General features: G+C 42.7%; 1 protein-coding gene across 1 annotated transcript in view; it reads left to right on the plus strand.

The window, feature by feature from the left end:
* Nucleotides 1-12,662, plus strand: part of LOC306977344 (contactin-associated protein-like 4) — a 330,278-nt gene that overhangs the window by 244,703 nt on the left and 72,913 nt on the right. The window contains exons 15-16 of the mRNA XM_079575645.1: nucleotides 6,284-6,411; nucleotides 10,396-10,566. Coding sequence (XP_079431771.1) covers nucleotides 6,284-6,411; nucleotides 10,396-10,566 — 299 coding nt within the window. The remainder of the gene's footprint in view (nucleotides 1-6,283; nucleotides 6,412-10,395; nucleotides 10,567-12,662) is intronic.

The raw sequence follows: 12,662 nt of genomic DNA on the forward strand, positions 1-12,662 counted from the left end.
CACCAGGCTCGATCGGTCGCTGCAGTTTTTATAAAGTAAACAAGGGAAGCAAAACAGCGCCTTAGCTACTGCGCAGCCGACTAGCCACGGCTTCCTAGTGTACCATTTCCGCGAAAAGCCTCTATTATAAGACGCTTCCTTGTCTTTCACCTGCTGCCTGATGTTAATTTGTGGCTGGTCCGGTCCCATTTCTTTCATTTTCAGTTTTTCAGCCAGTGGTCTCCTTGCAAATGGATTTTGAAGAAGAGATTACACGGTCTCTGTCTCATATGCCGCCGACATTGTCAACTTGTAAAGAAAGACTTGCCCCGCCCGCCGAGTCTCGCGGACACTTGACCACACCAAAGTCCATGTTAATCCCCAATGGGCGCTGAGGCAAAGCGCCCATGGGAGAATTATTACAGCGCGTCTCTGATTGGTTGATTTGATCATATTTAGTGACGTTTTCATAGCATATCAGAGCACCATTGGTTAGATTGTTGGGGCGCTGTTCCTCGCCACCCCAAGCACAAAACTACACATTTATGATGCTGTTGCTGGAGCAGACGATGAAACTGGCAGACAAAAAGACCCCCGCAACCCCGCGGATGGTTGGTGAATGGCCACCATGTCCCAACAAGGCTGTGACGTCAGTAAGGAGGGGGCGGAGTCATGTTTTGGGCCAGAGTCATGGGGAGAGAGCTGGTCGGCCCCTTTAGGCTCCCTGAAGGTGTGAAAATGCCATGTCATGTAAATAATACCTCTGCATCATTGGCTGCTATGGGCATAAAAAGAGAGAAACTCATGATGTGGACCCCATCCTCCCAAGACATCATCCCTATTGATATTTTGATATAAGATGAGATGTTGCTGCTTTTCTTATAGGGTGGTTGGCTAAAGATGAGGTTTAAACATGAGGTTTAAACATGTGGGGCCAGATCTTGTGACTGGCGCAGTCCGTGCTCAACTCTATACGCAACGTGGTACATGCGCGATCTTGAATGTGGCGCAGGTTTTGCGCTTAAGGCTGCGCCACTAGGGAGAGGGCGTTATTTAAGAAAAAGAGGCCGAGGCGTGGTTTATTACAAGCAGCCCTCAGGGTACTCTTCTATGGCAACCGTCACATTATGTTCACATTACTCTTTACATCGCGCTGCCTTGTCTTCTTCCTTAGAATCAACTCAAATTGAAAACAAAAGCGAAATTGCCTTGAAAAGTCTGTTTGAGCGTCGGTTACGCACGGGCTTATTTCCAACGCGCACACCCCTAACACCAAAACAACAACAGTTTCCCATAAATAAACCACACATGCCTTCAAGTGCCACAACACCAGGTCTGATCTGCGTTTTAAGGAGACATTTCCATCGTGTGTCAGTGTTTACCTCCTGGTGATGCTCCTTGTGTAGCCACAGCTCAGTCCAAAAGAAAGAAGCACATTTTACAGGGGGCATTGCAACTTTTCTTTTTTTTTCAATTCAGCCGCTCCAAGAATCCTGCAGCTGTAGTGCAAATGTTCCAATACGCTACAGTTTTCTTGCAACTGCTGCATAACTCTGTAACTCCTCCACAGCCAATATGACAGTTTCTGATCAATTAAATCCTGTACATTTCGTAACTTTGCGCATTCGAGCAGTGTCCAACACGAGGTGCTGCCTCTCTGTCCCGCCCGCTCATCTTGATCTGCAGCGAGTGGCAGCAGCAGCAGCGGAGGGACACTTTTATTTCTTTTATCTTTATTAAACATTGCGCTGCATCAGCATGTTACGTGCTTACAGGAGAACTCCCCCTCGCAACCCACCGCCTTCCGCAGGTCTGGGGAAAGCATGGGGAGGGGGCGGCACCACAACATCGCAATGCGAGACTGTCCCCCGCCCCCGTCCTGCCCACTTTTTGCGCCAGGTATGACACTGAAGATTGCAAGGAGCGCCCCCGTCTGAGCACTCGTCTTGTCTACAGCCTGCGCCATGAACCACAAGATCTGGCCCATGAGGTCATCTTCCCAAAGCTTGTTTTGGTAACGCACTGCAAAAATAGCAATACTGGTGTCAGATCATTAGAAGCCATTTTGGTCTCGCTGCTTGTGTATTAGTTTGACGATAGTTAAGTTGCTCAGGAAAGATCTGCAGCGTGGCTTTTACAAACATGTTCTATAATGCACATGACTCCCGCATTAGTTTAGCGGTTCATGTTTCCCTGTTCTGGCAAATGTTTAAATGTTCTGATTTAAACATTTGTGCTTAGAGCTCCCCTGCAGGGCCCTGTTGAAAGTAGCACTGTCGTTAACACTCCCCCCATAACTCAAAACCATTCTGAGAAAATAGTGTTACTCAAAACGTTGATTAACCACTGGCTGTCAGTGCCCAATACAATTCAGTTCCTTTGCACAAAAACTGCATATAATTTCAGGTTTATCATTATCAAAACCTCAAGTGCCTCAAGTGGAGGAGTTCAAGTATCTCGGGGTCTTGTTCACGAGTGAGGGACGGATGGAGCGTGAGATGGACAGACGGATTGGTGCGGCGTCAGCAGTGATGCGGTCGCTGTATCGGTCTGTCGTGGTGGAGAGGGAGCTGAGTCGGGGCAAAGCTCTCGATTTACCGATCGATCTACGTTCCCACCCTCACCTATGGTCATGAGATTTGGGTCATGACCGAAAGGACAAGATCGCGAATACAAGCGCCCGAAATGATTTTCCTTCGCAGGATGGCTGGGCGCACCCTCCGAGATCGGGTGAGGAGCTCAGTTACCCGGGAGGAGCTCGGAGTAGAGTCGCTGCTCCTTCACGTCGAAAGGAGCAGCTGAGGTGGCTCGGGCATCTGTTCCGGATGCCTCCTGGTCGCCTCCCATGGGAGGTGTTCCAGGCATGTCCTAGTGGGACAAGGCCTCGTGGAAAACCCAGGACACGGTGGTGGGACTATGTCTCCGAGCTGGCCTGGTGTCGCCTCGGGGTCCCCCCAGAACAGCTGGAGGAGGTGTGTGTGGATAGGGAAGTTTGGGCATCTCTGCTGAGACTGCTGCCCCCGCGACCCGGCCCCGGATAAAGCGGAAGAAAATGGATGGATGGATGGCATTATCAAGATGTGCCAACAATGTCTCCCTTGAAATTTGAGATGAGATTGATACAGGAAGAGATTGGTCAGTGGAATTTAGGCCATTAGTCGGTGTAATAAGGATCCAAAAAGAATAGAATCTGGCACTTGACAAGATTTAGGCCTGCAAACATTGATTATTATATAAGATATATATATTAAAGTAATTGTATCTATTAATCATTTGTTTCTCATTTATAAGCAGAGAAATCATGATTACCTTATTGTTCAGTCATGAATACGTTTCAAACCGTTTTCCTAAACTTGACCATAACCAGACATTGTCCCTATACCCTCTGTGTAGATGTTTGTCCATGTTAACAACGGTTGGTAAACTGTGTAAATGTGTTAAAAAGGATGAATGAAGTATTAAATGATGCATTAGTAACTGCTTGATTTTGCATTTCCTATTCTTCTTGTCCTTGAACAAAGGGCACTTTGAAATAAATATGGATTTTAAAACTGAGAACTTGTGTTTGATTTCCGAAGTAAGAAGATTCCAGTGTTTGAGAGCGTAATGAAATGGTGTAGAGCAGGGGTCTCAAACTCATTTGGACTGGGGGCCAAAAATGCGAACCCAGTGTTGGTCTGGGGCCGCAACTGACGAAGCCTTTTATAATAAGTCAATTATGATTTAGCAACTTTTTATTGTTTGCTATGTTATAGCTTAAAATAGACTGCACATTACCTATCTGCACATTTTTAAGCTTCTAGAGGTTTCCAATCAGCCAAACATTTGCTGAGCTCCTAAATTTGAAATTACAGACTTAAACAATTATTTTTTTTGTAATTAATCCCATTTTGGTTCAGGGCATCAGTGATCTTTCAGGAGTCAGGTCCAGTTTCTGTCTGTGAGCCTGTTAAAGAAATGCAAAATGTACAACAAATGTAATTTTAATTTAGTGTAGAAAAGCCCGACCAGGGACTGGAGCTGATCATGAGCACCAGCAAAAAGCATCAGGTTCAAACTTGTTTTGTTCTGTGTTCATTTTCAATTATCGTGTCTTGGACACTCTCCAAACGCCATTTTCCAGACTCTGGTGTGTCTGAGATCAGCTCAGTGAGATTCACCTCATGTAAATAATGTGGAGTCACTGACCTCTGACCTCAGGCCTTTTTGTGACCGACAGAGAACTGATGGGTCTTGTATTTTTTACTGTCAATGTTCCTGTAATTATTTGCAGTATTTTTATACATTTCCATATTCTCTATTTTTAATTTAACTGTGGAGCATGTGTTCGCACATTTGTCCTTAATAAAGATTAAATTAATTGACATGATAATGTAGCTCAGAGAGAGATGGAGAGAAAAGGCTCCTCACTTTGCTGTTGTGACGCTTTTAAACACTAATTACAATGTGTTCGCTTTGCAATGTCCTAAAGGTGCATTTTGTCCTACTGCAGGGCTGTAACTTTTCCAGCTCATGTTTAGCTGAACAAGTGAAGTTTCTCCCTCGCATTCTGACGTCTCCACCTGTTTCAGAAGCTCCTCTTTCTCAGTCGCTGTTTTTAGTCTGTTTCTTTGTTGAAAAAAGTTGATAAGTCGTCTGCAGAAGCGCCGCATCTCCTTCCCCCGTCTGATATTGACATTCTCGCGTCCGCAGCAGCGTTGGCGCTACCGCGCGGTGCCTCATGGGAAATGTAGTTCTAACGTGTTTAATGCAATTTACCAGCGGGCCGCATATAATATTAATAAGTAATTATCTCGCGGGCCGCAAAAAAATACCCCGCAGGCCGCATTGGGCCCCCGGGCCGCATGTCTGAGATGCCTGTGCTAAACACTCATACAGCCGCTAGCAAACTGAAAGGTCAAAACACTAATATCAAACCTATTTTTCAACTTTATAAATACTACACCTGAGTTAGCCTTAAGAAATGATACATAAACACTTAATTCATCATGAACAGTTGATAACTTAAGTGTGACTAACATTTACTAAAAACTACTTAACTACCACAGTAAATGCCTCACTCATAATCAACACCTTCACATACTTATTCATTGTTAAGTACCATATTTTCCGGACTATAAGTCGCACTTTTTTCTTTTCTTAAATTCCAATATACTTTTTCACATGCCACTAGAGGGCACTGCAGGCTAATTGAGCAGCAGAAAGAAAGTTTGGAGCGAGCGAGAAGCGGAGGTTACTCTTAGAAGAAAACAAAACATACAGTAGCTAATCACGGACTAAAAGCTAGAGCAACAGCTAGAGGGACGACTTTGCAAATGAGAGCTTGAAAAACACGCTGGTGGGAGAGGTTTGTCAACGGTGCAGTGGTATGTTCCTTATGCTTTACTTATCTGAACTGTTTATGTGACATTAACATAACACCTGTTTAGTTTGTTGTGTAATGCGTCACGTTAGCAAACCATACGCCTATTCAGCCTGTTGTTTTTATCCCATTAGGCATTATATGGCTAGTGCGTCTTATAGATAGTAGATATTGTCAGTGGCGTAGCTTGGGAACAGGGGGTCCCAAGCAGGAATGTCAGTAGGGGGCCCTCTATTATTACACTCACTGTTGTCTTGCTCTCCTTCCTCTTCTTTCTCCTTATTTTCTTTCGTTTTTGGTGCCAGAAGCAGAACTTCTCTTCATTATGTTGGAGGAGATGTGTAGCTGTGTTTACTTTTAACACGTGGGTTTACACTGTCTCTCTCTCCTCCTCTGAGAAGCATGTGAGGGAGGGGCGAGTTTGGCTCATGGGGCCCTTTCAGGGAATATGCAACGGCCAATTGTCACTGCTACTGTAACCTAATCGCTAGGCTGTTTCTGTCAAATCTGTTGGCCCTCTGGGAGCCCCTGCTTGCTTGGGGGCCCCAGGCAGCTGCCTGCCTTGCCTAATGGCAAGCTACGTCTTTGGTTATTGTATTGTACTTCCGTAATGTACCTTTAATACTGCTCTTAAATGCCAACTTTAAAGCTAAAGATTCGCCACTTAATCCAACATTTTTGGTCAGCTCACAGACATGGTCCCTTCAGCATGTGCTGGGTCTTCTTTTGACATAAGTTTGAGCTTCAAAACTGACACGTGGCAGAGCAACGCAAAGCTACGTTCTCTCATCATCTGCATGTTTACCTCATACCACGACACAGACAGGTCACGTTTATGAAATATTTGTCCAATCTCATCAACTCAACCTTTGATGTTGCTTGATTTCTTTCTCATTTCTTCTGCTTTTCTGCTCTCATTTCTTTTGCTCCGGTGTGTCCCAGGACGAACGACTCCGGCCTGCTGACTCAGAAGGAGACTCTGCCTGTGCGCTCCCTGCTCATCGGGGACGTCCAGAGACCCGAGTCTGAGGCCGCCTACATGGTGGGACCACTGCGCTGCCACGGTGACCGTGAGTGTGTCCCAACAGTCCAACTTCTAACACAAACAAAAGTCCAATACTTTTTGGGGCTGGACGGTATTTCAGAGATGAGTCTAGAGCTCAAATACATCTTGATCACTAACGTCTACTTTGTTAAAACAAAACAAAAATATAGGACTAAAAATAGCAGTTATTAACTAGGTATGTACTGCATTATCTGAAGTGTATGTACTTTTACTTTTTTAAACTTCCCACTTTCATGTGAAATGTTCATTTTACAAACCAGGGAATGTGTGTGTTAGCCTGCTCTCTTTCCCCCAAGTCTTTCATTTTAATAAACTGCAGTTTGCAGACAATAGAGCCGGCAGGTCCTGAGCGGCTGGGTCTTTAGAAGCTACAGCTGTGTTTTAGTATTGATTGCGGGGAGTCTGGCTTACTGTTTGGAGGTTGTTGTTGTTCATTATAAATGTCTGAAATCCCACAACAAAGCGGCTCTTTCCTGAAGAGTATTAACCTAACCTTAGCAAAATACTACAATAGACCTATTGTAGGTGAGGTGCCTTTTCTGCTTCTGTGTTACAATTCCTATTCTATTTGGACAAAGAAAGCAAAAATTAGGTTTAAGGCCAATAAATCAACCTCTGCTCAAGCAAAACATGCCAGCTCTCCACTCAAGTATCTTTTGAGGCAAGACATGGCAGGTGGAAACATTGATTTTCTGAGGCGTTGGTCAATGCTGAGATTTTTGGCCAGTTTTCTCCCTTAACATCTCAGTTGTACTGTCATATTCATTCGCAAATATTGACATATTTTGTATTTTCATGTATTGCAAAAGGCAGGCCCATTTTCTCAAAATGAGGTTTCTATTCCATTCTAGCAACAAAATATCCACTTTAGCTGCTCTGACAGACTCCAAACTCTCCAGTGTTGGACTTAACAATATTCTGAAAATAAATATCTTACTCCTAGCCTGATTTATTGAGCTTTGAACCTAAAAAACAAAAACTAAATATGATTTCCAAATTCCCCTCTGAAATAAATCTTTGCAACTAATATACAGTATCAACAAAATAAAACCATACATTTAAACCAATACATTTCGAAACATTATTTAGTCATTTTGTCACTGAAAATATTGGTGCCTGTGGGTCGTGGGCCAAACACGGCGATGTCCAGCGTGAAACACGTATAACAGCATAAAAATAATAGTTTGTTTATTTTCTTTTTGGTATACATTTCCATTTAATTCTATCTATGCAAATAACATGCTACATTAAAACACATGTTAAAGCCAAGTTTTAGTAGAACAAACTCAATTACTGTAGCAATATAGTGCAAAATGTAAACAACAACACCACCTGTATCTGCAGCACCTACAGTGAATGTGATATTAGATCATTTTGAAAGTGTCAGTTCAGCATCAATTCTTTTTAACATGTACCTTTTGTTGATGTCAACAGTTGGAAAAATGGGAAAGTTGATGCTACAACGCTCTGTGATTGGTATAAATACGAAGTCACCACAGTAGTGTTTCCTTAACGTTGCGAAAGGAGTGAAACAGCGCCCCCAATTTGACCCTGGTGGCCAAAAAGTGTACTGCATCCATATTTACCATTGGGAATGAATGGGAGAGTGTTAGCATTAACCAGATGCAGCGCAAAAGTAGGTCACTCTCTGGCGGGCCAACGAAATTGTTCCGGCGGGCCAAATTTGGGCACCCCTGATCTACAGCAAACGTTTCACATCTGCCTCGAGTCTCGCCTTAACACACACATAAAAAACGATTCAATATCAGTATTCACCTAGAACTCGCCAACTGCAGATTGTATAAAAGCTTTGAATACCACATCATGTAAATCAAAAGCCTCCTTTCATAATTGTAAACATAAAGTGAATCTTGATTGTTGTAGCTTTTTAAATCATGCACAAACAAGCCTTTTTATGCTGCTCTGTGCGGCTTTATTGCCATGTAAAAAAAATGCCAGTCATTGTTAGCCTAATTTGTGCTGAATGACTTTCCCTTAATTAGCGGCAGCTCGGCAATATTAAAACGCTGCCCTTTGTGATCTTTAATAAGTTCCAACCAAAATGGAAAAGAACAAACTACATCTGTGATATATTCTGGCTCATTTAGTTCCGGCTAATTGCTGCCTTCACTATTGAAATAAATGAATGGCCGCCGGAGATAAATCACAACAACAATCTCGGTTACGTCTTTGTTCTGGGGGAAAATTAGCCGCGCGCTCGCCCCATTTGTTTACCACATTAATGCCATCATAATGAGGTTTATTTTAATAAGGCTGGTCTTCAAAGTGAACAGACATATGCGTGTTTGAGTAAGAGGATGGGGAAGTTGGAGAGGAGGTAGTCGCTATGGAAGAACTAGCATCATAATCATAAACGGTTTGGCTATGCTAGCTCCTGTCCTGTTCCTGCTGGATTAGCTAACCTCTAACAAACTTTGTTTTCTCTTGTGCGCCTGTAGACACTGAGTTACTGGTGGATAGTTACGGACTACAACTTTAAAACTTTATGTAGGATGTAAATATTGCACAAGAGGACACTTTTGCGTTCATAATAGTGGGGAATATTGTACTTTTTTGACCAATAGTAATTTGTTGTATAATTTATGTTAACTAATTGACAATATCACTAAAATATAATTTAATTGGTCTATTGTTTTCATTATTTCTTTACTTTTATTTGTTTTGATTAATGTGACCTTAGACTTTAGGGTCAAGATAAAAACGCCAGTACCTTTGTTAGCATTGTTAGCATTGTCCTCTGTTAAAGTAGCATCAGTATATTCTCTTACATGTTGCCAGTGCTTATCCATCAGTATTGGATTCAAACCACATGGTAAATGGTCTCAACTTATACAGCGCTTTTCCACCTACATTAGGCACTCAAAGCGCTTTACAGCAAGGATCCACTCACCCATTCATACACCAATGTACGCAGACACTGAGGGCAATGTGGGTGAAGTGTCTTGCCCAAGGACACAATGACAGTGTACACTTCCAGGAGGTAGGATTCGAACCCCGACCTTCCGATCACGACCCGCTCTACCATCTGCGCCACTGTCACCCACATAACCTTGTATTATTTATTTATTTGAGCTAGGCAAAGCTAATTTTCCACAGAAATAAAATGAGCTACCCTGGAATTTATTTTCATCAGTAGGTGGAGTAGTGAACCCTGAACACCCCCCAACCTGAACACTCCAGGGTTCACGACTGAGTGTTCAGTAGTGAATCCTGAACACTCAGATATTTATTGGTCCACACTCTTTTGAAAACTTCTTTCATAATGCTGGACTGTGTTACAACATTTGCTATGCCTGCCTGTATTTGTGTTTACATGATAAATAATAATGCATTGGTTTTATATAGACACTCAAAGCTTTACATTGCATTATTCATTTACTCCATACTTTGTGGTAGTAGGCTACTATTGTAGCCACAGCTGCCCTGGGGTAGACTGACGGAAGCAAGTCTGTGCCATCAGCCCCTTCGACCACCACCACCTACTAACTCACTCACTACATTCACCCAGGCTTCCTGGTGTTCCCAAACGGTCTCCCATCCAAGTACCGACCAGGCCCATCACTGCTTAGCTTCTGAGATCTGACAGGATCGGGCAGAGCAAAGGTGGTGTGGTATATATATATATATATATGGTATATATGGTATACAGTGCACAGTGGCGGGCGTGTTGGGAGTGAGATGGAGAAGGTGCAGAACTTGTCTTTGCTTCTGCGGGACAAAGTTAGCTCGCTGTTTCAAAGGTGGGGCATCCAATCATCCTCACATTCAAGGCTTTAAATATTTTTGTAATTGTTAATAAATCAACATTACCATTTTGAGGACTGAAAACAATTTTAATCCACAAGTATCCCTACAAATAACCCTTCCACTATTTGTCAGAAAATGTGCAATAATGTTATTAAAACAGTGCAGCCCTATAACACATCGATTGAGTCTTAACATGATGAAATGTGTGTGTTTTGAACAGAGAACTTTTGGAATGCTGCATTTTTCGACAAGGAGACGTCCTACCTGCACTTCCCCACGTTCCACGGGGAGCTCAACGCCGACATCTCCTTCTTCTTCAAAACCACGTCTGCTTCGGGAGTCTTCCTGGAAAACCTGGGAATCAAGGACTTCATCCGCATCGAGTTGAGATGTGAGTCAAAGACACCGCACTGTTTCATTCCTTTCTGGAGGCCGGTTTACCTTGTAGCTGCAGTGGCACGCTAGGAAATTGGAGAGAGTTGGGAGATATTTCGTGGGCTACGACACTTTTAGGGCAGCAGACAAAAATAATTCTTAATAATGGACTCTCACAGTTGGCCGATTATAAGCCTATAGTCTTTAACTGGGCTGCTGTTTATAAAAGTTCAGACATTAACGAGGCCAAACAAAGCTTTCCTTCCCCCATGTAAACCCATCAAGATAATGGTTCAGGTATTAAAATAATGAACTTTCACATTGTTTTTCTTTCATTGGTCTGTAATTCACCTTATTGGGCATTTCCCGCTCAGTCGATGCACTTCATGTGAGCGGGGATTTCAATAGTTGTCCATCACAGAGAGTGACGAAAAATAAAATGGGAGTAAACTGGCGACAAAGCTCACGGGAAATAAGTTTGCGTGGCCTCAGGCTGATCACAGAGCTGGATGATCAAATGAAAATAGTGACATCAGATTATTTTTAGCGATATATATATTTTTATCCTTGTGACTCCGCTTTAATGGTTTGGCCGCGAAGATCTCTAAGGAACCCAAGCCGAACAACAATTTACCCAAGCGGTTTTCCTGAAATGTCACATGTTACATCAAGAACATAGATTAAAAGCAACGTCGGCTTAGATAATAATTAGCCATGTGCTCCTAGCGCTTCTTCATTTTAGAGCTTTAAATGCTGCAGTTATAACACTTTTAGTTTTGTTTTACTGTATCACAACTTTTTTAGCCCTAATATTACCCAACATTACCTAATTTAAAATCTGAAGCTAAATTGAAAATAGGTTTATAACAAACTACTTGGTGCAGTGTGAAATGCAATAGGTCTATTAATGCTTTGTATTATTTCAAAATGTTATAGTAATGCAAAAAGACTCTGAAGTGTTCAATGATTGGATCTAGAGTAAAAAAAAAAACCTTGTGTGAAATGAGAAAAAGTGTCAACACCAGGGTTAGATTACGCGTCACTTTATTTGTTACATTTAGCCGTTGCCAACTGTGAGATTATCCTGATTGTGAGTGACTGTATCTGAACACTAGTGCAGTGGTTCTCAACCTTTTCATGTCTGGGCACCCCTACATGCACTTCCCACAGTCCGCAGCACCCCAATTTTCTTTTATTTCGGCGGCACGGTAGCGCAGCGGTTAGTGCTCTCGCTTCACAGCGAGAAGGTCCGGGTTTGATTCCCACCTGCCTGGATGAATGAGTGTGTGAGTGAATGTATGGTGGTGGTCAGAGGGACCGTTGGTGCAGACGTGTGCAGTCGTGACAGTGCTTCCGTCAGTCTCCCCCAGGGGAAACTGAAGCTACAAACGTAGTTTACACCACCGAGTATGGAGTGACTGTACAACTGTCTCATGTAAAGCGCTTTGTGACCATGTCTGTGAAAGGAACTATATAAATAAAGATCTTCTTCTTCTTCTTATCTACACAATAAACCCTAATGTCCTCTGTGACAATGTGTCTCACATGTTGGTTTTAATTCAGGAACAATGATGAGGATGATGATGATGATGATGGTGATGATGATGATGATGATGATGATGATGATGATGATGATGATGATGGTGATGATGATGATGATGATGATGATGATGATGATACAGGTTATATTGGCCAGAATAACCTTTAAAAAAGTCCTTATTCAATAATGCATAAGCTGCAGCTGCTTAATTCTTGTCAGGGGCCAGATTCTATTCTTTTTGGATCCTTATTTTAGCCTGGCCTGGGAATACCCATGCTGCTGTGTGCGCTCGAATGATTTCGAACTTCAACAGCCATGGCCGAAATCTTCAAAGAACGAGGAGGGACGGCAAGACGATGACGCATTCGATATATACGGAAGCTTGTAGTTTGTTTAGGGATAAAAGTATATTAAAAAAAAGTTTATTTACAGATCCAACATGACAGCTGCAGACGCGACGCCATCTTTGGATCAAGCTTTACACAGTGTTCTAAATAGTTTAGCTCGAAAGTCATACGTCATCGGATACAATTGATACAATTGGCTGTGGCCAATGTGATATTTTGTCTGGC

The sequence above is a fragment of the Gobius niger genome (genome assembly GCF_951799975.1).
Source record: "Gobius niger genome assembly, chromosome: 17".
Lineage (NCBI taxonomy): Eukaryota > Metazoa > Chordata > Actinopteri > Gobiiformes > Gobiidae > Gobius > Gobius niger.